The sequence below is a fragment of the Amphiprion ocellaris genome, chromosome 7 (assembly GCF_022539595.1).
Source record: "Amphiprion ocellaris isolate individual 3 ecotype Okinawa chromosome 7, ASM2253959v1, whole genome shotgun sequence".
Taxonomy (NCBI): domain Eukaryota; kingdom Metazoa; phylum Chordata; class Actinopteri; family Pomacentridae; genus Amphiprion; species Amphiprion ocellaris.
Genome location: NC_072772.1, coordinates 10,604,941 through 10,631,160, shown reverse-complemented (window position 1 = coordinate 10,631,160; position 26,220 = coordinate 10,604,941). Strand labels below are relative to the sequence as shown.

At 40.7% G+C, this 26,220-nt stretch overlaps 1 protein-coding gene across 1 annotated transcript in view; it reads right to left on the bottom strand.

Annotated features, from left to right (window-relative positions):
- Positions 1-26,220, bottom strand: part of LOC111579029 (cGMP-dependent 3',5'-cyclic phosphodiesterase) — a 175,281-nt gene that overhangs the window by 107,015 nt on the left and 42,046 nt on the right. Inside the window, 1 exon segment of the mRNA XM_055012123.1 lies at positions 13,150-13,243. Coding sequence (XP_054868098.1) covers positions 13,150-13,243 — 94 coding nt within the window.

The window sequence follows — 26,220 nt, the reverse complement described above, 5'->3', positions numbered from 1 at the left end:
AGGCTATCAAGTTTCTTCAAGTTAATGTATAGCTTCTTTTAGAGTTAGTCAGCCCTAAAATGTTTAGTCAGCTCACTTTAACTCACTTTTGTTCCAGAGAGCTGAAAACAATTGAAAGTGCCTCACTGCGACAAAACACCACATCACTGGCCAAGCAGCCAAGAATTACAGTTGTCAGTGAGTGTTGTGATGAGGGGCTCAAGCAGGCAGACAGTGATTATAATTACAGCAATAATAGTCATTCTGACCACTTCAAGGGCCTGACATGAGACAGAAGGAGTAATTCAAACAATCTGCTTAAATGTGGGACTTCATTTGTTTTTCAGAAGAGAATCTATTACAGTTTTTTGCTCCTGTTATTCAAACCATTATCAAAGTTAACATTTTTAGGTTTGACTTGGTACAACGGCGTTACCCTACAATGGAAAAACCTTTTTAGCAAATTGGGTAAACTTTTCAAGCAGAACAAGTGTGCAAGTGTTTAAGCTGTTTGTGCTGCAACTTCAGTGAATAATAAAGGCTCCACAGAAGAACCTCAGTTTTTGATTGTATTCTTTTGTTAATTTGGCTTTATTAGACAGTGAAGCAAAAAGAGAGAATGACATGACAAAACAGGGGACAGTTCAGAAATGTGCTACGCCTCCCTGGAAAAAATCAGTTTTTATCATTTTATTATTACTAAGTTTTCTTAAATGAAATAGTAGATGGATAAACATATTCATATGCATATAAAAAGTACTTTGCATTATGCATTTATGGTTAATAGTGTGAGTTAACAAGGCGGCATCATTCTCAAGTAAAAGCTCGAGTTTGAATCTGCACACACTGTTAGAGATGGTCATGTTTGGACAGCCTTGAGAGCTCATTTTTACATTGACCGTCCATAGAGACATACAAGCTCATATTTCCCTTTCAGTTAACTGTCAGTTTCTCCACAGGGATACCTAAAAGCCACTCGCATGTCTCGATGTATCTCTCTTGATACTGCCGAGCTTTTAGAGTAAAAGGTACACAAGCCTGAGGGGATGCTGACCTCTGTGCCTATGGAAAATTGTAAGTTTGTAGGTGTAAGTTTGAGTGCATGAATGTGTACGTGTGTGTGTGGAGGTGGAAGAAGATCGATCTCCATTACTGGTGCGAATTGGATCAATAAAGACGCCTGTAAAGCAATATTTAAAAAGGTGGAAATAAGGTGATAAAAACACATCTAGATATAGATGCACAAACAGCGACATGCCCTCACCCTGACACACACAGACCTCGGCTGGCTATTGAAATTTCTGTCCGATGGGAAAACTGGAACATGTCAGAGATACATTAAGGACAATATTGCAGAGTGGCACAGTGCAAAAGTCCACGGTGTAAGTGAACCCGCACACACACCAGCGCATGCATGACGTCTGAACATGCGGACAGCGAGTGAGCGAGTCTGAGACAACTGGACACGCCCCTCTCTTTTAGTTCAATCCTCCGGGGAAATTACATGCTGACACCTCCTCTCTCGCTGTTCTTTCACCCACTTCCTTGACTCTTTTCTTTCTCCTCTGCCTTTTATTCTCCCTTCTATTCAAGTCTCCATTCAGTAATGCTCCATTACCACAATGGAAAGACCACAAATTGAATGAGACAGAATGAGAATAGCACCAAAACAAACACCAAAAAAAAAAAACACCGTCATATTAAGAGGGAAACCAAAAGTGAAGAGGAAAGTGTACCTTTTCTCTATCTATCTATCTATCTATCTATCTATCTATCTATCTATCTATCTATCTATCTATCTATCTATCTATCTATCTATCTATCTATCTATCTATCTATCTATCTATCTATCTATCTATCTACTGTATCTATCTATCTATCTATCTATCTATCTATCTATCTATCTACTGTATCTATCTATCTATCTATCTATCTATCTATCTATCTATCTATCTATCTATCTATCTATCTATCTATCTATCTATCTATCTATCTATCTATCTATCTATCTATCTATCTATCTATCCATCCACCCCTCATCTTTCTGTTCTCACAGTTCAGTAACTGTATATTACTCATGCCGCCTCTCCTGCCTCTGCACTCACATCCTTATCTAACTTGGCCTTGTTGGCGTGAAGCTACTGCAGCGATGCCAGTTGAAGAGAAAACCGTCTACTTTTTTTTTCTTCATAAAAGTAGCGTGGGCAGGCCACCCACCTCAAGTTTTAGATAGATTTTATATACTGGCTCATAAAACAGCAAAGAAATGTTCCAATGATTTTTCTAAGTTTAAAAAAAAATTAAAAATGCTTGTTTTTCTGTGTTATAGGCAGAATGAACTAAAAGACACAGAGAAGATGAGATATATGTTTATGTCGTCTCCTGTTTCTGTGAATTGCTTCCTATTTGGTACCTGGTGAACTACAGTTATACTGTTATAAAATCTAAACTGTGTAGTGTCCTTAACATTTGCAAAATAGAGATAAGTGTGGTTTTCATTGAGTGCATGCTGTTACAAAACCCCACAAAGCATCTGTTTGTCTTTGCTGCAAAAATGAATAACATGTAATTTACTACTATGAGACACTGCTTCTCTTAGTGAGTCTGAAAGGTGATGATGCATAATTGTCCAAAATCTTAATTGGCTACTTTAACTCTAATGATGAAGCTCATTTGCATTTTTTGGCGTTCTTCACTTTTTACATCTTATAAAGGTTTTCTGATCTGTACTTTCCTATCTGTTCTGTGTAGACAGCCTGTGGTTCAGCCCAATTCAGCCAAGAAGTCACACATTTTTTGTCATGTGACTGTCAGTCGCTGCCTCTCGGTTGCAGCGATGGGCAGAGAATTTGACATTTTTATCAGAATCTGATTGATTCAAATGTTTGATTTTTGACACTTTTTTAAATGAGACATGTACAACAAAGTGATTTTGATGAAATGCCACAATTTTAAGCTTAGATTTGGCTACACATGCTGGCAGAATGAAACATCAAGGATTATTCAGTTGAAAGTTGAGAGTTCAAGTTCAAGTTCTCTCTGTTCCTACAGTTTCTAATAAATGGTGTCATTATGGCAGCTTTTAAACAATATAATACCTGTCAAGCCTGCCAGGTTTTGAGGTTAAGAGGGTTAACTGAAAAATGTGGGCTTTGATTTTTATCATACAAGCAATAAGCAGAACAGACATTGACAAAACTTTATATATGTTGGTTTATATGTAGACACACGGCTGATTACATGACAGTCAAAGTTATGCACAACTGATTTATATTTAAGCTTTATATTTTTGTGACATTTAGCAGCAGTTCTGACCACTCAGCTCTTCTCTTCAGTCAGTTCAAGCTCCTAGCAATATTTAATATGTATAAATATCAGGCTTTTGTTTTCATTTTCTATATTTTCCATTTGCCTGCTTCGCTTCTCACATCTTGTAATACAGTTTTCAGCCCAACAGTCTTGTACACAACTATAATAGGACACATGCCAAACAGTTACATCTCCAATCTTCTGTACTGGGCCATGCCAGTGCTCTATTAGATCAAATGAGCCTCAGCTATGGAACAGTTAGATTCAAATTGCATTTCGGTCTTGTTCTCTCATGAATTTCAAATATGGGCCTATGACCTGTCTGATGAATCAGACTTAACTATTCCAACTGATCGTATCTAACTGTAATTGAACTTTTCCCTCTTTTTCTTTTTCTCTTTCTCTCTCTCTCATAAGAGGTTGAATGAGCACATGAGCACATATACCTTTCTTGCATTACTTTATTTCTTGTTACTTATTTTGGATGTTATATTTGACTGTTTGCTTTTTTTTGTGACTTATATTTACTTTGATTGCACTTACATTTTTTTTGGCTCACAATCTGCTTTTGTGTTTCTTACTACTTTCTCTTGCTGGAGAAATAAGTAACAAAATAATGAAATTCTGCCAGTAAAGACTGATTTAAAACTTTTTAATGCCACTGCACCTTTAAACACAAATTTGTTGCTCTACTTGATGAAAGACGTTTGGGTGGAGTATCATTTTAAGACATAGTTGAAGAAGAACATCCTGTAATCTGTCTGCCTACATGAGGTGAAACATGACTCATCCGTTGTTTCGTTCTTCTGTTTTGCTCAGAGCAGTGAATGTGCCTGTAGTAGTCTGGCGAGGCCGTGGAGGCATTAGCTTGAGAGGGAGGTCATTAACTTTAAAGTGGGCTGTGCAAAAGAAAGGAAATAGAAGAAAGTAGAAAAATAACAAACAACTTAAGACTTACTGCTTGCAGTCATATGTTCATGTTTTATTGAATAACTGCATCACTTAATTGGAATAATTCTTTATAAAGCTTGAGAGTTTTGAGAAGTGCCAAGTAATGTCTGTTAGAAGAATTGTGGATTATGGGCTTGATCACGAACTGCAATGAATCCAACCATCTACTTAAGAGTTACGTCCATGAAAGTCATGAGCTGCTTTCTCATATAGCTTTGTTTTTTTTCCCACACTTCCACTCCAGTTCTTGTAATAGCAGCGGTGATTCATAACTCAGACCCAGTTTTTGCCTCCATAATGTCTTTATACAGATTGTTTTTCTGTTTTTTGGTGGAGAGTGATTTGCCTTAACAGGTTACCAGCTGTTTTTGTGAAGCCTAATTTACTGCTAATTATGTATTTATTTTTGCTAAATTAGTGTTTTAAGAAGTCATGTTCATGTGCATGAGTGGAGCACGGGCAAATTTTTTGCTTACTGCCAAAGAAACTGAGAGTAGCAGAATGTAAAGAAACATAACCTGCGGCTTGTGATGTATGTGATCCAACAAACACTTGTTCACAGGTTAAAAACAAGCAATGACGCTGCCAAAAGTGGAGCTAACAGTGCAGTCCAGTTGCACAAATAGTGCGTTCTTATGCAACTAAATCACATATGCATTTTTAAAGAAACATGTTTTTTATTCCCTGAGAAGGTAAGACAATGTCACAGTAAGCACTTCAAGTATAAAAAAAGTCGCAAAGTCTGCATTAAGAAGGTGGAAGCGGAAGTCTGCAACAGGACTTTCTCCCAGCTGACAGGTATTTGCATCCTGTGTGGAACCATCCATCCATCCATTATCTATACACCGCTTAATCCTCATTAGGGTCACGGGGGGCTGGAGGCTATTCCAGCTGACTTGGGGCGAAGGCAGGGGACACCCTATCACAGGGCTACTTATACAGACAAACAACCAAGCAGTCTCATATTCACAATTTAGACCAATTAGCATGTTTTGGACTGTAGGAGGAAGCCGGAGCCTGGAGAAAAGCCATGCATGCACAGGGAGAACATGCAAACTCCATGCATAAAGATCCCAGGCCCAGACCGGGACATGAACCTGGGACCCTCTAGCTGCAAGGCAACAGCACTAACCACCACGCCACTGTGCAGCCCTCCTGTGTTGAACCATTATTTTTAAAATTAATTTTAGAGCCTTGTTCTGACTCGCAATTTTCTTTCATTTTTCATTAGCTGTTTTGTCAGGTTTACATACCAAAACTACTTAGATATCTTCAGGAAAATATCACGATTTGGGTTAAAATAGGGCTGCACAGTGGATCAGTGGTTAGCACTGTCACCTCACAGCTAGAAGATCCCCAGTTCACGTCCCAGCCTGGGATCTTTCTATGTGGAGTTTTCGTGATTTCCCTGTGCAGCAAGGGTTTGCTCTGGGTTCACAGTCCAAAAACATGCTGAGGTTAATTGGTGATTCTAAATTGGTCGTAAGTGAGAAATGTGAGTGTGGTTGTTTGTCTCTATGTGTAGCCCTGTGATAGACTGGTGACCTGTCCAGGGTGTCCTCTGCCTTCACCCTAAATCAGCTGGGATAGACTCCAGCCCCTTGCGACCCTAATGAAGATTAAGCGGTGATAGATGATGGATAGATGGATTAAAATACACCAGTTCTCTATTTTCTAGGTTATCAGGGTGACAAGTCCCGCCCCATATAACATATGATTGGTTGACTGAAAAGGAGCAACAGTAAAGCAATAAAATAAATGAGAAAAATGTGTAGATTAGAAACAATTTTGGGATGCGTCACGAACAAACATACATTTCTCTTGAAACATAACCGACATCCACTTTACTTACAGATGAACTTAATGTTTAGGAAAACGGGCTGAACAATGACCTGCGCTGCAGTGAATATGGATGAGGCAGAATAGTAGGAAAACCTGCCATTTTCTATTACAGAGTCTATGAAAGGTAAATAAACTGCAGCGTAGTACAACACATAGAATTCTTGGTACATTTCACCTCACATCCACCCATTCACATCATCAGCAGCGAGCTACCATGCAATGTGCTGGCCAGTCATCAGGAACAATCTGGGGTTCAAAAACACATGAGCATGAAAATGACTGGCTAAAGTGCACACCAACAACCCTGCAATTAATGGATGACCCACTCCTCCTGAGCATAAACTCATCTCTGTTACAGTAACAAGCACATAAACTGCAACCACACAACAAACTAAATGTACAAATTTGATTTACACAAACAACCTCTGCAGCATTGTTTCGTGATTATCTGCAATGCCTGTGAGCTCTTGTGTCCTTTTGCCTTGTTTTGCATTATTTTTACCGAGGTAGACGGCAATGAGTGTATCTTTACTATCTCTCGCAGTTATCTGTCTGGATAAATGGAGAGTGCTTCAATACCTACGCTTTAGAGTTTTATGCGTCAGCAGGGGGCTTGGAGAGCAAACATATAATCTCACTGTATAGTTACCTGCAGATAGGTGCATGTGGTGGACTGTGGAGGGATGCGCGCACACGCACGCACGCACGCACACGCACACGCACACGCACGCACACACACACACACACACACACACACACACACACACACACACACACACACACACACACACACACACACACACACACACACACACACACACACACACACACACACACACTCGCCAACACAAGGAGAAAGAGCTTGTTCAATACCCTGCAGGGATCCACTTGAGATAAAATTCAGCATCACTAAATAATACAGTCCATTTATCAAAGAAAAAACCCTGACATACACACCCATATATATACAGCACTCTCAGCGGGTTGTTGTGGAGTCAAGGTGCCCTTGTGTCTGTGGTCATTTATCAGAATACGGGATTCAAAGTGCCATGGCAGGCGAAGCCCAATCGTCTGTACTTGTGCAAATTTCTTCACATCGCTTTGAACCTTACAGCACATAATGCAGCACCGCGGTGCCCCTGTAATATGAAGCACTCTCTCCCCCGTATTTGGATTTGCATCATTCAGCCACGGTGAGCTCTGCAACAGGAGAAATGCCACCGCAGCGGGAGAAAGGGTCAGATAAACAAAGAAAACATATTTGAGCCCAGCGTGCTGTGAAGTTTGGAGCAGGTGCAAAGAAGCTGTTTTTTCAGTAATAGAAACTTTCCAAATAATCAGCACTGAAAAAAAAACTGTAAAACAGAGCGGAACTAAAAATGTTCTCAACTTGAGACTGAATGAATATATTCAGATATATCCGGTGTCAACTGTTTAATTGTCATTTGAACCAGTGGCAGCAGAATAGCTCTTCAGTTGTCTTCAGGTACATTAAACTAAATCTTTATTGTTTTTTTGTAACTCAAAGTATGCAGTAAATTGAAATATTTATTTGTAAAGCCAACTCATATCAAAAAGATGTAACAACATAAAACATGACTTTATTGGCATAATTTGCTTATTTGGTTTTTGGTAGAAACAGGCATTTTAAAAAAGGCCACTAATAACCAACTAACTAAAGAAATTTACTTGCTTAATATTCATGGCAGTTTTGCCTTTTTTATATGACATCAGTGAGATTAATACAGGAGGACAAAGGGAAGTAAGACAAAGGTATATCAGAGACAAATATTTTACACATTTTATATTTACATTTATATAACAGATACTATATGGTTTCTGGCTGGTTTAATGACATTATAAAGCAAAAACAAGCATCATAAAAGACTCTCTAAGTCCTTACAATAAAGGGTTCTCTGTCTTTTAGGTGTTTATGCTACTAAACTTTTTACATGATTGAATTTCATAGTCTGAGGCCCAAAAAAACAAAAAAAATTCTACAGAAGGAGGAGGAAAATCTAAAAATTAATGCACATTTTTTGAGCAGAACTCTTATTTATTTCACAACCCATCACAAGAATTATAAGAATCTGGAGGAAACCGGAGTCCTAGATTAGGAACCAGTGGACTAAACAATCAAATAGTAAAGTAATTAAAACAAACTCCATTTCGACCTGTCACAACAGTAAATGCTGCCATCATAAAGATGCATCAGTGTTAACGACTTTAGTAGGAGATTTTACTGGTGATACTTTCATACTGGAACAGTTTTACATGTCGTATTTGTATTTAAGCAAACTTATTTAAATTAAAGCATCCTACTCTGGATTTCAGCAGCAGATAAACTTCCTTCTTGCTTCAGCTGCTGCATCATGACTCTGTACAAGGAGAAATGTTTCAAACCTGCTGCACCATGACGATATTGTGTGAACTTTAATCTGACACATGCACAGAAAGAATAAAAAAGAAAGCAATATGATCTTTACTCAGGGTTTCCTCAGGGGATATATGAAGTTCACAAATTTAAACTGCAACAAACTGTGAAACCGTTGCTCTTCTTGCTTAAAACATAAGTGGACCAGAACATCTCAGATGCACGCAAGACAAACTGGTATCTATTGATTTTTGCAGGCTTTAATTCAACAGACTATCATTACTGCATCACGTTTGCTGTCAGCCTTGAAGCCGGCTCTGGTCAGTGTTTTAGTTGCAAAGCTGAGGGTTGTTTTTCATGATGCACAGGTGGGTGGTATTTTAATGGCTGCTCTGCACTCAGCATGATCAATGGACGACCAATTGAGCCAACGCCCCCCCCAGCTAGACTGTACATATAACACCTTCTTGAAAATTCAGTGTGTGCAACTTCCTGCGATCAAAACAAGCCCAGCAGAATCCACCTTTATGAATGAATTTAATGCACAAACAAGCATTACTTGTAATGAAGAGCTTGTTTTTCAGATGGAACCGTGACTCTTACTACACGCTAATCTGCAAAAAAACACTGTCATTGCCTGGATCGATGCTGTACTTTTTCCTTTAAAAAAAAAACAACAGAATTTAAAGCAAGGTCTGCAGCTGAGTTCATGTACCAAACTCAACTAGCGCTGTGATCCTGATCAGCTAATGAGCAACCAAGTTTGCCTGCCACTACCGAGTGAGCAGTCGATTCCAGCTGTCAGCTCACCGCACAATGCTGCTTATGCATGTCACACCTCACCTGTTATCAGCGAGCCCCTTCGAGGTTTGGGAACTGAAGAGCGGGAATCACACAACATTATGAATGCTGCTACCGATAGTTTATTTCCAGCCACCACTGATCAGGCAATAAAACTGAGAGCAGAAGCACACATTTGGTGGATATTATGTTTGTGATTGACAGTATCCGGAGCTCCTCATGACCATAATACTGAGCGCTAAACAGGTTAAGCAAAAAAATCTGAATGTGTATTGTCATCATGGAAATTTTGATGCATGTAAATGGTGCAGCTATTCTGCAAAGTTCTCTTCTGTCACTGTGCTTTGTTTTGTGTGCGCATACATTCCTCATTCTCTGTCTAAAGCCTTTGCTTATACAAATTATATATGACTGAGGTATAATTTAGCTGCTGTGGCCTGCTGTGTTGCATCTGCATGAAGAACACAGGCCCTCAAGATACTGTCACTACGATGTGTGAGTCCGCTTGAATCTTCACAGAGCAGACAGCTCCTGCAGGTTTTCAGGGTCGTGTGGTACAGTGGTTATCTGCTGGAGTCAAATGAGTTCCAATCCATTTTCGCTGTAGTAGCTCCTACACCACTTCACACATCCTACAGTAGTGCACTATCTACAGAGGTCACCAGTCTTCTGCTGCCATTAGAGATAATTTGCTTCAATCTTAAGCTGCTCCAGTGCTGTGTCTACTTGATTGAATATCAAGCTCTGTATTTGCTGCTGCATGTCAAGCTGCTGGTTCACTCGCATTAAGGATAAAAGCGATGCAGAGAAGAAGGTATAAATACACACTGGAGGTTTCGCACAAGGCTGAAATGGCCATATCAGATCTGAAGGACTAAGTTGTTGCTTCCTCGCGTCTCCCTTCAAACTGAAAATGGTAGATATTAGTCGGAGCTCTGCTAGTTTATTGCATAAGACTCTGGCTGCTGTTGATGCAGTTTTTTGATGAAGCTTTGCAAAAAGAATTTATTACATTTATCTAATCCAAAATTTATTTTGGAAAAGTGGCTGGGGGTTGGAGAAAATACATGTTTGACTAATACTGAAAGAACCAACTGGATCTACAGTTCAGCGTTGTTGCTATTCCCACATTGTCGACATCAGACTACATAAAAAGATAAAAGATAAACAGGCACATCTTACTGTATATACAATGACAAGAGAAAGAAATCTTTTAGAGTGAGAAATAAAATGATTCACAGAGGTGTTAGCTACCAAGTGAAACTGTCTTTTGTAATCATTCAAATCAATATATTTGTTGTCAAATCACATCACAATTCCATCACAAGGACAAGCCCGTACATGTGGGCAAACAGGCACATGCTGAGTGCAACTAATGCAATAGTCATCATGTTTTTATTCCTGTAAGAAAATTCTCTCTTCATGTTCCTCCAGCAGTGAGGTCAGAGCGCAGAGCCTCCCATCTGTCCCCAAACTGAAAAATATAACACTACAGAGTGCAAACTTTAGTAGGCTAAACCTACTCCATCCGGCAGAAACACTTTCATGTCATTAAGGTCAAGCCATTTGGGGCTCACACACACAAAAACACCCAAACACATACACACAAGGATAATTATGTGCCTTGTGTCCGTGTTGGTGAAGTTTAAATGGGCCTTTTCCACCTGAATATTCAGGAAAAAAATACTCCTTTGCTTTCAGCTCGCACACATCATCTTTGGCTAAATGAGAGAGAAATATGGAGACATCTGTGCTGACAAAGTGATGAGGATGACAGTTAACTAGGAGCTGGTGGAGGGGAATCAAGACAGGTGAATCCACACACCTGTCCCCAAGTGTTGCTTCAATTTTTTTCTTTTTAAACAAGATGCAAAACACTTGTGGAGACTCACACAGCCCCACACGCAAACATCACATCTGTGAGGCTTTAGTATGTGTGAATATAAACAGCTATTAAACAGAAAATGTATTCATGTTGACACACAGACTCCCAGAAGAGCAAACATCCATACACAGAATCCCCAAAAACACTTTTAATTTTCAAGGCTTTGTGCAACTAGGCAGTGTCTCCCTCACAAACACAGCCATGGAAGCACCACCCCGTTTCCCTGACAAATTAATCCTCACATCTGTTCTGCTGGAGACTGAGAAGAGATTAACCTGCTGCTTTTACTGCCTCACACACATGCATTTGACTCCGACACTGTAGAAACATACAAATGTGCAGAATCACACAATTTCTGTGACGCATGACTGCACATATGCAGAGATGCAAATAAGCATCACTGGACACTGAAATGGCTGCTTTTCATAGACACATTTGTCATATGCTGTTGAATCACACAGTAAAAGTCATGAAAAAACATTTTTTTTAGACAAAACTGGAAAACCTTGCTGATCAAGAGAATTGAAAAAAAGAGAAAAACATTCTTGTCCCTCTAAACAGACCTCTGAGATCTAAACAGATGTCATTCTTTCAGGTCATCCTTAGCGGAGGCGCTGCACACGCTGCGTGTTCACCAGCAGTCAAATCATAGACAGTGTTACAGTGAACAACGAGCCATCAGCAGCAAACCATTTAAAAACAAACACGGGTTTGTAAGAGAGGAATGCAGTCAGACAAGACTTTCAGCTGCGCAACAAAACTGCGGAAACACACACGTGGAGGCTTGACATTACACTGTACCATCCGATACACAAAGAAAACACACCCACAAACGTGTTCACAGGTGAATGAAGGAAAATTAAATGCATAAAAGGCAATAATTATGGGGAGCATGTTTGAAATGTTAAGAGATAGAGCTGCACTGATAAATCTATTGAGATACCATCAAATATGCATATATGCATTTTGTCCTGCAACACACTGACAGTGATTAATGAATAAGTATTTTGCAAACTGTTTATCTCTTTCTGCAAGAATCGCAACCTACAGGTGTGTGAGGGGCTCTTGTGTGCGCCCATGTGCCTGCATATCTGTGTGCATGTACATGTCTAGGTAATTGGATCTGAGCGCAACATGTCGACACTGGCAGCCAATCAAACATTTTTTCTATTTAGCTGCCAACGTTAAATCCCTCGGCAATATAAATCACAAACACACACATGCACACACACTCGTGCTGCTTCATGGCACGTGAGAAGATACAAGAGAGCAGCAATTCTAAATGTTTATGTATCAGCTTGTACGTCATAAATCATCTGAATGCAAACGAAGGCGCAATGCAGATCAAAACAAGGTGCAGGAAGGAAAAGATGGACAAGAATGAAAGGAGGTTTTCTGATCTGAGGGCAAAAGACATCAATTTGGCTGCAAAACGGAGCAGCTTTAAACACACACAGACACAAACAGAGATGGTGGTGCACGAGCACTCATCAAAAACAATATCTCTGTGTCTGTAATTTCCTCTCTTTCATGTTTATAGCTGTTTTACGGTTTATCTTGCTGTCTATTATCTGATCCCTCCATCTCTCACACACACAGACACACACAAAGACACACAGAAGCCCCGGGGAAGTACTAAGTGTCTCACTGAACTTCTCCTCCAGAGAAAAGTTCATCGTTCTCAAAAACGAGAACAGAAAAGGGATGTCGGGAGGACAGAAGTGTGTGAGGATGGAAGAAAACTGCTCCTCAGATGGGATGTCGAGATTGATTTCATGTGCGTGGTTACTAGTCGTTACAGACTCGATCAAAGAGGATGGCAAAAAAAAAAAATTGAAAGGAAGACGGAACAGAAGAGGGCAGAGGGCAACAAGCATATAGCATCCTGTTTTTCAGAGAGAAGACAAGAGGAGAGGAGAGGAGAGGAGAGGAGAGGAGAGGAGAGGAGAGGAGAGGAGAGGAGAGGAGAGGAGAGGAGAGGAGAGAAGAGAAGAGAAGAGGATCCTACCTGGAGTTGTTCGGACAACGTGGTGGACTGTCTGGTAGTCAGGGCTGGAGCTGAACTCTCCTCAGGACGCAGAAACACCACTTGCTGACCACGTCTGCAGGCATCAAAAACAACAGTCAGTTTGTGTGTTTGCTGCTGTTCACTCATGAAATCAGGTGTCTGAGCGATAAGCTGCTGGAAAAAGAGCCTTTTCACACACACAGAGTCAACAATTTATCTATCTGAGGAGTGCAGGAATTTAAAGGTGTGTGTGAGGGAATGTAGGGGAAAAGGCAAGAGTGTGTTGATGTGTGTGTGTCTCTGTGTGTGTGTGTCTGTGTGAAGTCCTTACAGGTCCTTTCCTTTTTCCCTCTCGAGCGCAGTCATGTCATCTCCACCTGTCGTACGCAGAGAGAGCGCTGGAGTCACACACACATTCACACACACGGCGACGCACCGATGCACACACTGGCGCTGGCAGGCTGAGACGCACACTGGAGCGCTAACACCACGGGCTGCAACGCATAGAGCCGGCAGTGAGCACAGTCCCTCCTCCTCTCTCCTCTCTCCTCCCACCTCCTTCTCTCTCTCTCTCTCTCTCTCTCTCTCTCTCTCTCTCTCTCTCTCTCTCTCTCTCTCTCTCTCTCTCTCTCTCTCTCTCTCTCTGCTCCTCCTCTGGGTCTTACTGCCTCTCTCAACCCTCCCCATCTTTTGCCTCCCCGTTGTCAGTGTGTACGCGAGCAGGGAGTCAAAACACTCAGGCACTGCACATGAAGGGCTCACTTTTAGCGGTTTATTTTTCAAGACAATAATTTTTCTTTTTTTTTTTTTTAAAGCTATTATTTTCACACAGATTTTGGAAGCTGACACCACTGGTTATTTTTTCAAGCATTTAAAATGACAATTTTATGCTTTCTTGACAAGTGACTGCGCATGTCATGAAAATTTTAAATCCCCTCAGGTGAAAGTCAAGTTTACCTTGATAACACATCCATATGATGTTTTTATTAGCTGGAGGACACGTGCTTAGAGGCAAAACCCACGCTGAGCATACCAATGACAGCCTCACACACACTGATTCAGATTTCCAGGATTTCATCTGTAACAAACCACAGTAAGTAATCCTGTCGAATTGTCTCGTGGGGCTCTCTGTCTCCTTATTCTTCTTGAAAATCAGCATCTCATTTGAACATATATGGCTGAATTACTCAAAAATACTTTTCAGTTGTGCAGCACAGAGTGTTTTACAGTGTGACAAAACACTGGTGTGCTTGAGCTGCAGCGAGATGGAGAGAGAGGTGGGGGCTTCGTAGCTATGATACACAGAAATTAGTTTTTAGGATCCAAGATCAGAAAGGAACTTATGAGTCCTTTAAACACGGTCAGAATCTCATCCTGACATGAACAAAATGAAGCACATCAAAAAATGTTTGGTTTGTGCCGAAAGTCCCCAAAAGCGTTCAAGAGACATCATGTTACTGAGAATAGGACGAATGTATGTAGGGACAGACAACCCGAAAACACAACCCCTCCAGCCACTGCTATTGCTGGCACAGCAGCGTTATGAAACAGGATAAATTCCTCAAAAATAAATCCTGAAAACATGAGTCTGAATGAACCCTACTATATACAGTATCTCACAAAAGTGAGTCCACCCCTTGCATTTCTCCAAATATTTAATGATATCTATTCATGGGACAACACTGACGAAATGAAACTTTCATACAATGTAAAGTAGTCACCGTACAGCTTGGATAACAGTGTACATTTTATCTTCCCATCAAAATAACTAAAACACAGCCATTAATGTCTAAACTGCTGGCAACAAAAGTGAGTACACCCTGAACTGAAAATGTCCAAATTGGGCCCAAGTGCACATTTTCCATCCCCAGTTTCATGTGACTTGTTAGCGTTAAAAGGTCTCAGGTGTGAAAGGTGAGCAGGTGTGTTTAATTTGGTAATATCACTCTCACACATCTCACATTGGTCACTGGAAGTTCAACATTGCACCTCATGGCAAAGAACTCTCTGAGGATCTGAGAAAAAGGATTGTTGCTCTACATAACGATGGCCTAGGCTATAAGAAGATTGCCATCACCCTGAAATTGAGCTGCAGCACGGTGGCCAAGAGCATCTAGCGGTTTAAGAGGACCGGTTCCACTCAGAACAGGCCTCGCCATGGTCGACCAAAGAAGTTGAGTGCACGTGCTCAGCATCGAATCCACAGGTTGTCTTTGGGAAATAGGCGTAGGAGTGCTGCCAGCATTGCTGCAGAGGTTGGAGGGGTGGGGGGTCAGCCTGTCAGTGCTCAGACCATACGCCACACACTGCATCAAATTGGCCTCTATGGCTGTCGTCCCAGAAGAAAGCCTCTTCTAAAGATGATGCACAAGGAAGCCCGCAAACAGTTTGCTGAAGACAAGCAGACTAAGGATATGGATTACTGGAACCATGTCCTGTGGTCTGATGAGACCAAGATAAACTTATTTGGTTCAGATGGTGTCAAGCGTGTGTGGCGGCAGCCAGGTGAGGAGTACAAAGACAAGTGTGTCTTGCCTACAGTCAAGCATGGTGGTGGGAGTGTCATGGTCTGGGGCTGTATGAGTGCTGCCGGCACTGGAAAATTACAGTTTATTGAGGGAAGCATGAATGCCAAAATGTACTGTGACATACTGAAGCAGAGCATGATCCCCTCCCTTAAGAAGCTGGGCCGCAGGGCATTATTCCAACATGATAATGACCCCAAACACACCTCCAAGATGACCACTGCCTTGCTAGAGAAGCTGAGAGTAAAGGTGATGGACTGGCCAAGCATGTTTCCAGACCTAAACCCAATTGAGCATCTGTGGGGCATCCTTAAACGGAAGGTGGAGGAGCGTAAGGTCTCTAACATCCACCAGCTCCGTGATGTCATCATGGAGGAGTGGGAGATGATTCCAGTGGCAACCTGTGAAGCTCTGGTGAACTCCATGCCCAGGAGGGTGAAGGCAGTGCTGGAAAATAATGGTGGCCACACAAAATATTGACACTTGGGCCCAATTTGGACATTTTCAGTTAGGGGTGTACTCACTTTTTTTGCCAGCAGTTTAGACATTAATGGCTGTCTTTTAGTTATTTTGATGGGAAGATAAAATGTACACTGTTATCCAAGCTGTGCGGTGACTACTTTACATTGTATGAAAGTTTCATTTCGTCAGTGTTGTCCCATGAATAGATATCATTAAATATTTGGAGAAATGCAAGGGGTGGACTCACTTTTGTGAGATACTGTACTTACAACCAGCTTAAAAGGAACACAGTGACACACATCTTCATCCCCACAGCTCCATACATTTAATCAACTGGCAGATTCATCACATGTGCCTCAAACCGCAGCAGGAAGAGTCCCGGGTGGCGTTGACAGCTGACTCTCAGAGGTGACATTGGCAGCGACAGGACATTTAGCATGAAAGTGTACAACAGGTTGACTAGGTCTGTCTCATGTAGTCCATCAGTCTGACAGGGAACCTGAGAGTCATTTACTAAAAACAAACTAGCCAGCAGCTACGCACAAAGTCATGTCATATCACAATGGATACCAAGGGGATTCTCGTGATTCTGTAAGGATGCGTTGTGGCTGAGGATAAGAACATCATCCTGCATGATACTTTCTTAAAAGGTGATGCCACTGAAAGTAGAAGGCTATTGACTGAGCAGAGATTTGGAGCTATCACGGACAAACAGGCACAGTGTGGGATTACAGCAGACTAATGAACAAATGAAGTAAGCCGCTTCGGTTCAAATGCTGAAAATTGGCCTGACTGAGAGAAGATAATGTTAATTGTTTGGAAAAAACAATCAAAAACTAGGTTCTGTTTTGACATGCTCACTGGAGACTGAAATTGCCTGAAGCAAATGATGGATCTTCGAACATTACAGAAGAAAATTGAAAGGGAACTTCAAGCACTCATACAAAATCACATTGATCAGGGACTAATTAGATTCTTTGGTATATTATGACACATTTTTACCATGTATTACAAAATCACATATGTATTCTGTAGGTGTAGTATGCTGCCTCCAATGTATACACTGTATATTATAGCTGTGATGTGTCTGTACTGCAGCAAAATATTGCAAATTCACCAAATTCATAAATCCGATCACCCTGGGACCTTTAAAACATGAAGAGGCAAGTCGAGGTAGAGAGTTCACGGGGGCAGCTAGTCAGAAGTCGACTCTGAGTTCATGTAGTCATGTTGAGGTGAGTGTGCTCTGCTATTAAATATAATGTAATATCCCAGCAAACCCTGAGGCTGCCTGTTTTGTAAACACAGTGAAAGGCTGTTCCAGTGCAGCTGAACTTCAGACTGTATTGACCAACGTTGGCTAATAGCAGCAAAATACACAGAAAGATAATCCGCATTGCATACAGTTCATATTACCAATTCTGCACTGTGTCAGCCACAGAGAGAGCTTGTATGAAAACACACAAGCACGAGAGCAGAGACCCTTACATATACTCAGAACAACACAAGCAGCCCGGAAAGCACAAACACACACCTGAAAATAGGTTAGTTCAAAGCAAATGCTCCTCAAAGACTGTCTCTCTTCATCTGCTGTAGACTCAGTGATCTAGTTTACCTTCCACACACACGCACGCACGCACGCACGCACGCACGCACGCACGCACGCACACACACACACACACACACACACACACACATGCATGCTGCACATCTTTGCTGCCGTAGTTTCGCTGAAAAGAGTATTGATCCCAAGTTTGTGATTAAAACAGGGTCTGTCGTTCCTGCTCAAATGCAATCAACACACACAGCCACCCTGTGATCACTCACTCTATTGCTCTTTCACACTCACACAGACACACAAAGTGCAGCAGCATTAATAAATACAGTGCAGGAACACATAATTAGCAGTATGTGCATCTGGAATGTGATCAAGATCCGACCGGTAACCTTGATCTGATATATGTGTGTGTGGATCAAGTGCATGTGCTGTCGGGTGCGATGCAATTTTATGTGTGTATATGATGTCCATAAAAAACGGTGATTGAAAGTGCATATGTATTTAAATCTGCTAGTGTGCATATGTGTGTGCACGTGTGCGTGTGTGTGTGTGTGTGTGTGTGTGTGTGTGTGTGTGTGTGTGTGTGTGTGTGTGTGTGTGTGTGTGTGTGTGTGTGTGTGTGTGTGTGTTTGTCCTGACTCCTATAAAGCAGCGGGGTGATTGAAGGCTCTAAATGGTAAAGGTGCACTCAGGGGAATAGGGCTAATCTACATAATGGTGGAGCTATATTAACAGCATCGTGATGTGCACGCGCATACACTCACACTCACACACACACACACACACACACACACACACACACACCCAGGTGTCAATTGAGTGGGAGTCTTTCTCATCCCCCGCACCAGCAGTTTTCTTCCTGCTGATCTGACTGAGTCATAAAAAAGACACAATTAGGGAAAAAAAATAACAAGAAAAAAACAGTTAAGGCGAAGATGTATTTTTACTCCTCTGGCTCTTTGCTTAACTGTATGGTTAGAATGTTAATTAAGTTTTCACGCATTTTTATGGTCATCATACTTGTGATCACACTTGCTGATTATAATGACCTTCCAGCTGACACATTACTGCGGCTGCAAAGATATTCTGACATTTCATTGTTCATTTTTCTCTGTTAAAAACAAGAGAATCCACTTCATTTTCTGAGCACCATTGTCCAAAACCATATTAGCGTCTCCTTCACTGCAACCCCATCTCAGCTAATCCATTGACAAACCCTTTCTGTGGAACAATAGTGGTTGCCCTGTTAAGGTGGCTTCTTCAGAAATAAGCTCAGCTTGATGAGCAATGTGCATTTGGGGAAATGCCTCTGCTGGGCGAGGAACGGGATAGAGAGAGGCATTACACAGGGGAATATATGGTATAGACTGTCAGATTGGATCGAGGATCAGTATAAGGTATTCTGATGAAAGTCTGATGAGAACATTCTTAAAAAGGATCCAAATTCATCAAGTGAACACCACACACAAATCTGAACCACCAGCAAAGACACATTATTGTGCAGATCAAGATTGTACCATAAAAAGCCACATGTATAAAGCCTTCATGTAATGTGCGATGTTAGCCTACTTCATGACAGAGCCAGATTGATATATTGCTGGTCGGTTTTGGCCTATCAAAGATGTATCAGTGTATATGTTGTTTGAAATGTACTGATACAAAACAAATTACTGCAGAAAAAGATACTTGTGGTAATTTATACGTGGTTTCATTACATAGTTTGTCCAGCAGAGCGACTTTGACTCTTCATATATACTATATATGTGAAAAATATCCACCAAAATATCAATATCAGAACCTTTTACGACTAAAAACATCCCAATGTAACCAGGCTCTATTTAATGACTTAGCTTTGCTCAGTATACAGGTGCAGAACAATTAGCCACCGAATTGACTGGTAAATAAGTGGAAAATTCCCTAATTAATGACTATAAAATCTAATTGATTCATAAATTTAATAATTCACCAAGGGAAAATGTAGTTGCAGGATCTAACTATCCAAAACTCATACAGAATATATAGCAGATGAATACAGATGGGTGAGAAATTAAAGAAAAAGCTTTACTAAGACCTGAAGGGTCCAAGTAAGGTGTTAGGCTATTAGTGGTGCCATAACAGCTTAAATGCACCTTGGCATTGATTCTCCAAGCTCTGAAGCTCCACTAGAGGCACGAAACACCATACGTCCAAAAGATATTCAATATTTTGATGATGGTGGAGGAGAACTCTGTCTAACGTGTCGGTTTAAAATCTCCACCTTGGTGTTCAGTTTGGTTGAGATCTAGTGACTGTGAAGGCCACAGCAGATGATTCATATCATTTTCATTCTCATTAAAACATCCAGTGACCCCTTGTGTCCTACAGATGGAGGAATTATCCTGGAAGAGACCACTCCCATTAGGATAGAACTGTTTTATCACAGGATAAAGGTGATCACTCAGAATAACTTTGCAATGACTTACAGTGACCCTTTCCTCTAAAGAGACAAGTGGATCCAAACCAGACGAGCAAAATTTCCAATTGGATCCCCTCATTGTAGGGATCAAAGGTTCAGGTATTTTCTTTTACTTGTCACCTGTTTGTAGAACAGTGTGGCATTGTGCCATTATTAAATTAGTCTGTCTGTAGGAAGATGTGGAACTGAGAAAAACCCAGAAGGTTATAGTGTGACTCCTGCTAGGGCCATCAGTGCCAACAATTTATGCTCTCACAGCACTGTAAAATGCCTTGGTTAAAAGTATTACACCACATGGTGTAACAGCCTACCAAAAGGTGTGTGTCTGTGTGTGAAAAGTACTTAACCTTATTGTTACTCATTACTAATTTCCTTAAACAACACAAGCAGTAAAACAACAGCAGGAAAGCGACAATGACACGCCCTACAGTGGAAAGTCACGCAGACATACGCAATCACACACACACTGCTCTGTTTGTATTGATAAACTATTTCAACAGAGTGCTGGTTAGCCTGACTCGACTCTGAAAGGCACGGCACTTGGAAACAATGAGTATCCTACAAGCATCAATAGTGTTAGCAGTGGGATGCAGGAAAAGGCACTTAGAAAACTCACACATTTCATATTTCTCCTTGTGTACAGCATATATTGACAACTGCCTAACAGAACATGTTGCACATTGAAAATAAGAAAAATTGTGCTTGCTTCATTGCCTGAAGCAAACTACAGTAAAATTTGCACCCAATAAGACCTATTCATTCTCTGTATGCAGTTGATCAAATATGAGATGATCAAATTACATAAATATTTAAGTGTTTTGTATGCAAAGATCTTAAGATGAGTCAAACTTTGAAGTACTGCTGAATTTCAAGGTTGCTGTGTGGGAGTCATTCTGTCATTGAAATGTTTGATATGACGTCTCAAAAATCCAGCTCTTTCTGTGAAAACTCACTGGCCTTTGCACTCCGCTGCTGAAGCTGCTATAGACTGCATCATGACCTGCAGAATAATCCCCACAATGAGCCTTTCTGAATTCTGTTCATCAGAAAACACAAAGCAACATTTTGAGAGACTGCTTCATGGCTGCAATGTGACTTCATTCATTGGCAACCTGAAAGGTTTATAAGCCAGTTTCCATACCAACATGTGCTGTCTGACAGAGTGCAGGCAGCAGAAAAAAGAGGAGAGGAGACCTTACTGTTTGATAGAAATCTCTGTATAGTTCTCTGTTTAGAAATGCCACATGCTGAGCGATACAATGGCTCTACCCAGCTTTGTGAGTGTGTGCGTGTGCATGACACACTTTGAAGACATCATTACCTTGAAGTCTGTTTGCGAACATGTGGATTGTGTATTTAAGGCGTACGCTTATCTGACATCTGACAGCTACATGTGATAGGATCAGATAAGAACAGCTGGTTAATTGTTTCATATGTGAGTTTACTTTCGAGCTGGACCTGACTGATGCACCCCTGTCTGTCGAGTGAGCTTTGTGGGCAAATGAATGTGCGAAGTAAAGAGCTTTAACACTCAGGGAGAAAAATGTAGCGTGGCTTTGTGATGCTACAAGGCTGTCAATTAGCTGAGCATGTGCAATAATGATAAAGCTGCCAGGATGATGTTTCTGAACATGAGACGTAACACAAAACTGAACCAGACAGTTTTTTGGGGGCTTCCAGCAACCAAACGGACACATGCTCCACTTTGTTCTTTGGTATTTGTTCTTTGATCAAAATGTCAAGACTTCAGCGACCTTTATGTAAGAACGGGAGTGACCCTGATGTGAGGCCTCACTCTGTGACTGTAATTGTTTCTTGGACTTTATAACTGATCCTTTGATCCGTGCGGGGACACTGTCGCTGACTGATAATGGACAGAGGCTTCAAGTGGATTTACAGCAACAACAACAGCAGCATCTTAATGGTACAGTAAAATCAGACTACAGACTTTCACACCACATATAATCTTTGTCTTTGCTCTACTAAAAGGTTTAAGGACACATCTCTGTTGTTGATTGTGTGCACAAATCAGTTAACCCTCTGAACGTCAGTCAGTCTCTGGGTGTTTTTTTTTGCTACTGTGACATTTTTTTTCTCACTGTGGGCTCATTTTTCATTACAATATAAACTCCTTCATCTCTATGGAAACAGCACAACCATGGCTAGAAGCAGAAAGAATTTCAGAAAAACACAGTATGACACAGTTATCGTGCCATAAATCATAAAAAGAAACAATGAAAATTGAGCTACTGTCATTATTTATTTTACATTTACAACAGTGACAAATTCATTTTTACAAATGTCTACCAATGCTACCAGTACTATGAAAAAATTAAGGATCTTTGCTGTATTTTACTGCTCATATTTTAATTTGTTTCCAGTTCCAACTCAGACAGAACAAAGCGAGTAGGTCAAAGACAATTGGAAAGCTGAAATTGTTTAACAGTTTCTGGCTGTGAGAAACCGCATGATTTGGGCAACATTTTTAAAACTAGACTGCCTTTTAAGACCACTGGCAGGTTTTGGGGTTCAGAGAGTTAACATATGATAGAACTGTCGATATGTTAGTAAAGGACACATTTGCTGAATCTCATCAAATTGTGGTTTGATTGTAGGACTAAAAATGAAAAAGATGCAATTTCATGATAATTTTTTGCTACAAACAAAAAAAATAAAGCAAAAAAGAAAAATAGCAGTGGAAAATGTTGGAAGGTGTCCAACAGTTCAAAACCTTCAAATTGTAAGAAAAAGGATCAGTCAAAATGTGTTTGTGATCAGGTAAAGTCTGCAGCTAGTTTGTCTTGTCTGTCTTAAGAGTTACCAATTTACAATTACATAAAACACGGAAAGCAAGCAAATGGCATTTGAAAAGCTGGAATCAATCAGCGCTGTTGATTTTCTCTAATCATGTTTGCATGGCCTGTTTGTTTAAACTAACTAGGGGTTTTTTTAGGATTTACAATTGATACACAGGAGGTTGTTCAAAATGAGAATCCCTTTGTGAAGACGAGACGTATGGATGCTCCAACAATACTGTTTCCAAGTCAAAGCCTCTGTTGCGTTTACTGAGGCTCTCATCTTCATCAGTGTTGAGCACCTTGTTGTTTGAATGAAGTCCTCAGGAACTATTCAATTGTCATTCTTGTGTTTGGCTTGCGAAGCAGCCAACAGATGCTGTTGTAGGACACTTTTCTCCACCCAAATGAAAAAGACTGCCATATGAACGCACTTGTGTCTGTCAATTTGTGCCTCACTAACTGACCCTTAATGTGTACCTTTATTGAAAATAATTTCATCCTGATCCTAGCATTGCCAATAAACATTCCCAGATTTATGTTTATATTGGCTTAACTAGCTAGTAGCTAGGTGGGTGGCAGTAGATCTTTAACTAACTTCACTATTTATATATTCCATTTTTCATCTTTATTTAAGTTTATCCTAGTACTCTATGCTATTTTTTTTTAGAAACAACTCAGCCAGTAGATGACATATCAACCTTAGATGTCAACTAGCTAACCAGCTTAATGCTTCTGACTCATTTCAATCTCATAAATTCTGTTTTTCATGGATGGCTGGACTCCACCCTTCATCATCTCACCTGAGAGAACAGCTGCTCTAATCCTGCTTTTTAACCCTCAAATGTTCCTCACTACAGAAGGAAGTGATCATGAAAAGGTTCCTCTTTGCTTTTGGGGTCTGAGGAAGCAGTTGGAAGAGGAAGTGTCTATTCTGTCATGTATGCAGAAAGATGAACTCCACTGTAAGGGAAAGTCTCTCAGCATGTGTTAGATACTGCCTCACAGGTTGGCTATTGCTGCAGACTGCTTGTAGTTAGATTCTTCTGGGGTGTGCAGATGTAGTATGAGGTTTCTAACAGTGCAATCATTCTAAAGGGATCATCTGTTGTAACTAATGGTTTTAGTAATAACAAACAAATTTGTTCTTTACAGATGAGAAGTCATTTATGAGAAGAACATTTGTCACTTTGGTTGGTTCTGCTCCTGTTCACACTCGCACACTGTCACTCATCTGTACAGCTCGCTTTTTTTAAATTCAACAGAAACACCTCTCCGATGGCTTCAGAGCACCTGAAGCAAAAATCCATTTGTTAACAACTTATCAGCATTTACAGCCGCAGACCTATTTCCAATTTCATCACCAGACAGGTTTGTTACTTTCTGCGAAGCAATCATGGCTACAGTTCCAAACGTTAGTATGTGATTAAGTTGTTTTTGTGTTTACAGCTCTCTATTAAGTCTGCAGTTGCAACAGGAATAAATTGGCTTTGGATCTGCAGCTCGTTTCCAGGAGGTAAGTGGTCAAACAAGCCAATGAACCCACTTATTAAGGTGGATAAACATATAAATTAAGGACCTGGGGGAGTATAAACACCAGTCAGCTGTGGGTTTTCTTCTCCAAACCTCATAATCTAAAGTTTGTTAGCAAAGGATTTACTAACCTGTATAAGCCATTTGTAAACCCTTAATAGTGGCAGAGGTGAGAGACAGCAAAAAATTAAAAACAGGCATACAAATTACTAATCTGCATTCTCCAAATTAAAATAAATAAAAATAAAAAACACACTAGTACCTGCACTCTCCACTAAAACTGCTGGGCTACTGGAGATTTATAGTTTCTGTCTTATGCATGAACACCCCTAAAAAAACACAACCATACATAGGTAAATTAAAATGTGTGTTTGTGTCTGTGTTTGTGTGTTAAGGGAGCTTCTGCTGTCATAGTTGGCTGCTTCCTTCCTGATCAGGAACACAGACACTCGGACTCACACACCCATTTCCTTCCTCCAGTAGTCGGTTATTGCTGCTCATGTCAGAGGTGAAAAAGTAAGCAGCGGGAGGAAGTAGGGATAAAATTCATGGAATGGGGAAGAGAGAGAAGATAGTGAAAGAAAAGACAGAAGATAGAGATATACAGAATGAAGCAGAGAATGGACGAAAGACGGCAAAGCTGCTAATGGGAAGAGAAACGTTGCAGGGGAGGAACCCTGTGGGTCGCTGCTACTGTAGACTCCGGCAATGATCACCTGAAACGCTTAAAAGGCGGCACAAAAGTTGTCGTTACATGAACACATGCACACCGACATGCACTACCAAGAGTAAAACTAACCGTGAGTGAGTCCTGCAGACAATCTCCAGCAGTGAGAAAGGTAGGAGAAATTAGAGCAAGGTCAAAAGATGGAGAGAAAGAAAACAAAGACAGGGCAGCCGAGAGAGGGAGAAAAAGAAAACACTGCAGCGGCAACAACAACAGCTGTAGAAAGAAGCGAAAAGAAACAATAGATGGGAGAAGGAAGCAGCGGCAGTGACGGAAAAAATAAGACAGAAACACTGCGGCAAACCAACAAAACATCCTTTTCTTGTTCTTGCTGCTTTTTTCTGTCACTCTCTTTGCACAAAACTACCCAACAACTAATGAGGTGTGGGCGAGTCCGGCAGTACCAAACTGCACTCTGCACTCAGCGTGTTTGTGATGTGTGTTTGGAAATGCAAACTGAGGATTTGTGCGATATTTGTGCATTTGCATTTGCATGTGTTCGGATAGACAGAATATCTGCCCACATCATCACCTGCACGCCCTCTTTGTCTCTTCATTTCTCAAATCTAATTGGTTTCCCAAGTCGACAAATGACAACGCAGCATCAAGAGAATGTGCTGTCGAACAGACTGAATCGAAGCTACAAGTGGTAATGACAATGTAGCGTGTGTGTGTTTGTGTGTGCGCGAAATAGCAACACTGACTCTGATTTGTTGCTATGGCACCCCGTCTTCCTGAGGTGCAAAAATCACATAACAATTTATAGCCACAATTTCCTCTCTATAATGAACCAGTGAATGCCCCAACCCAGACACACACACAAACTAAACTCAACTAAATTGAGGTATAAAAGAGAAAACCCTTAGTTTTTTTACTCATTTGTGGACACATGCATACATACTTCACACTACAATGCAGCTTATTAAGACTAAACTATCAAGCAAGCATCCTACAGCACCAACAAAGTCAGTGTTAAGCTGTCAGGGAGTCATATTTACTTCACAGCTTATGGAGAG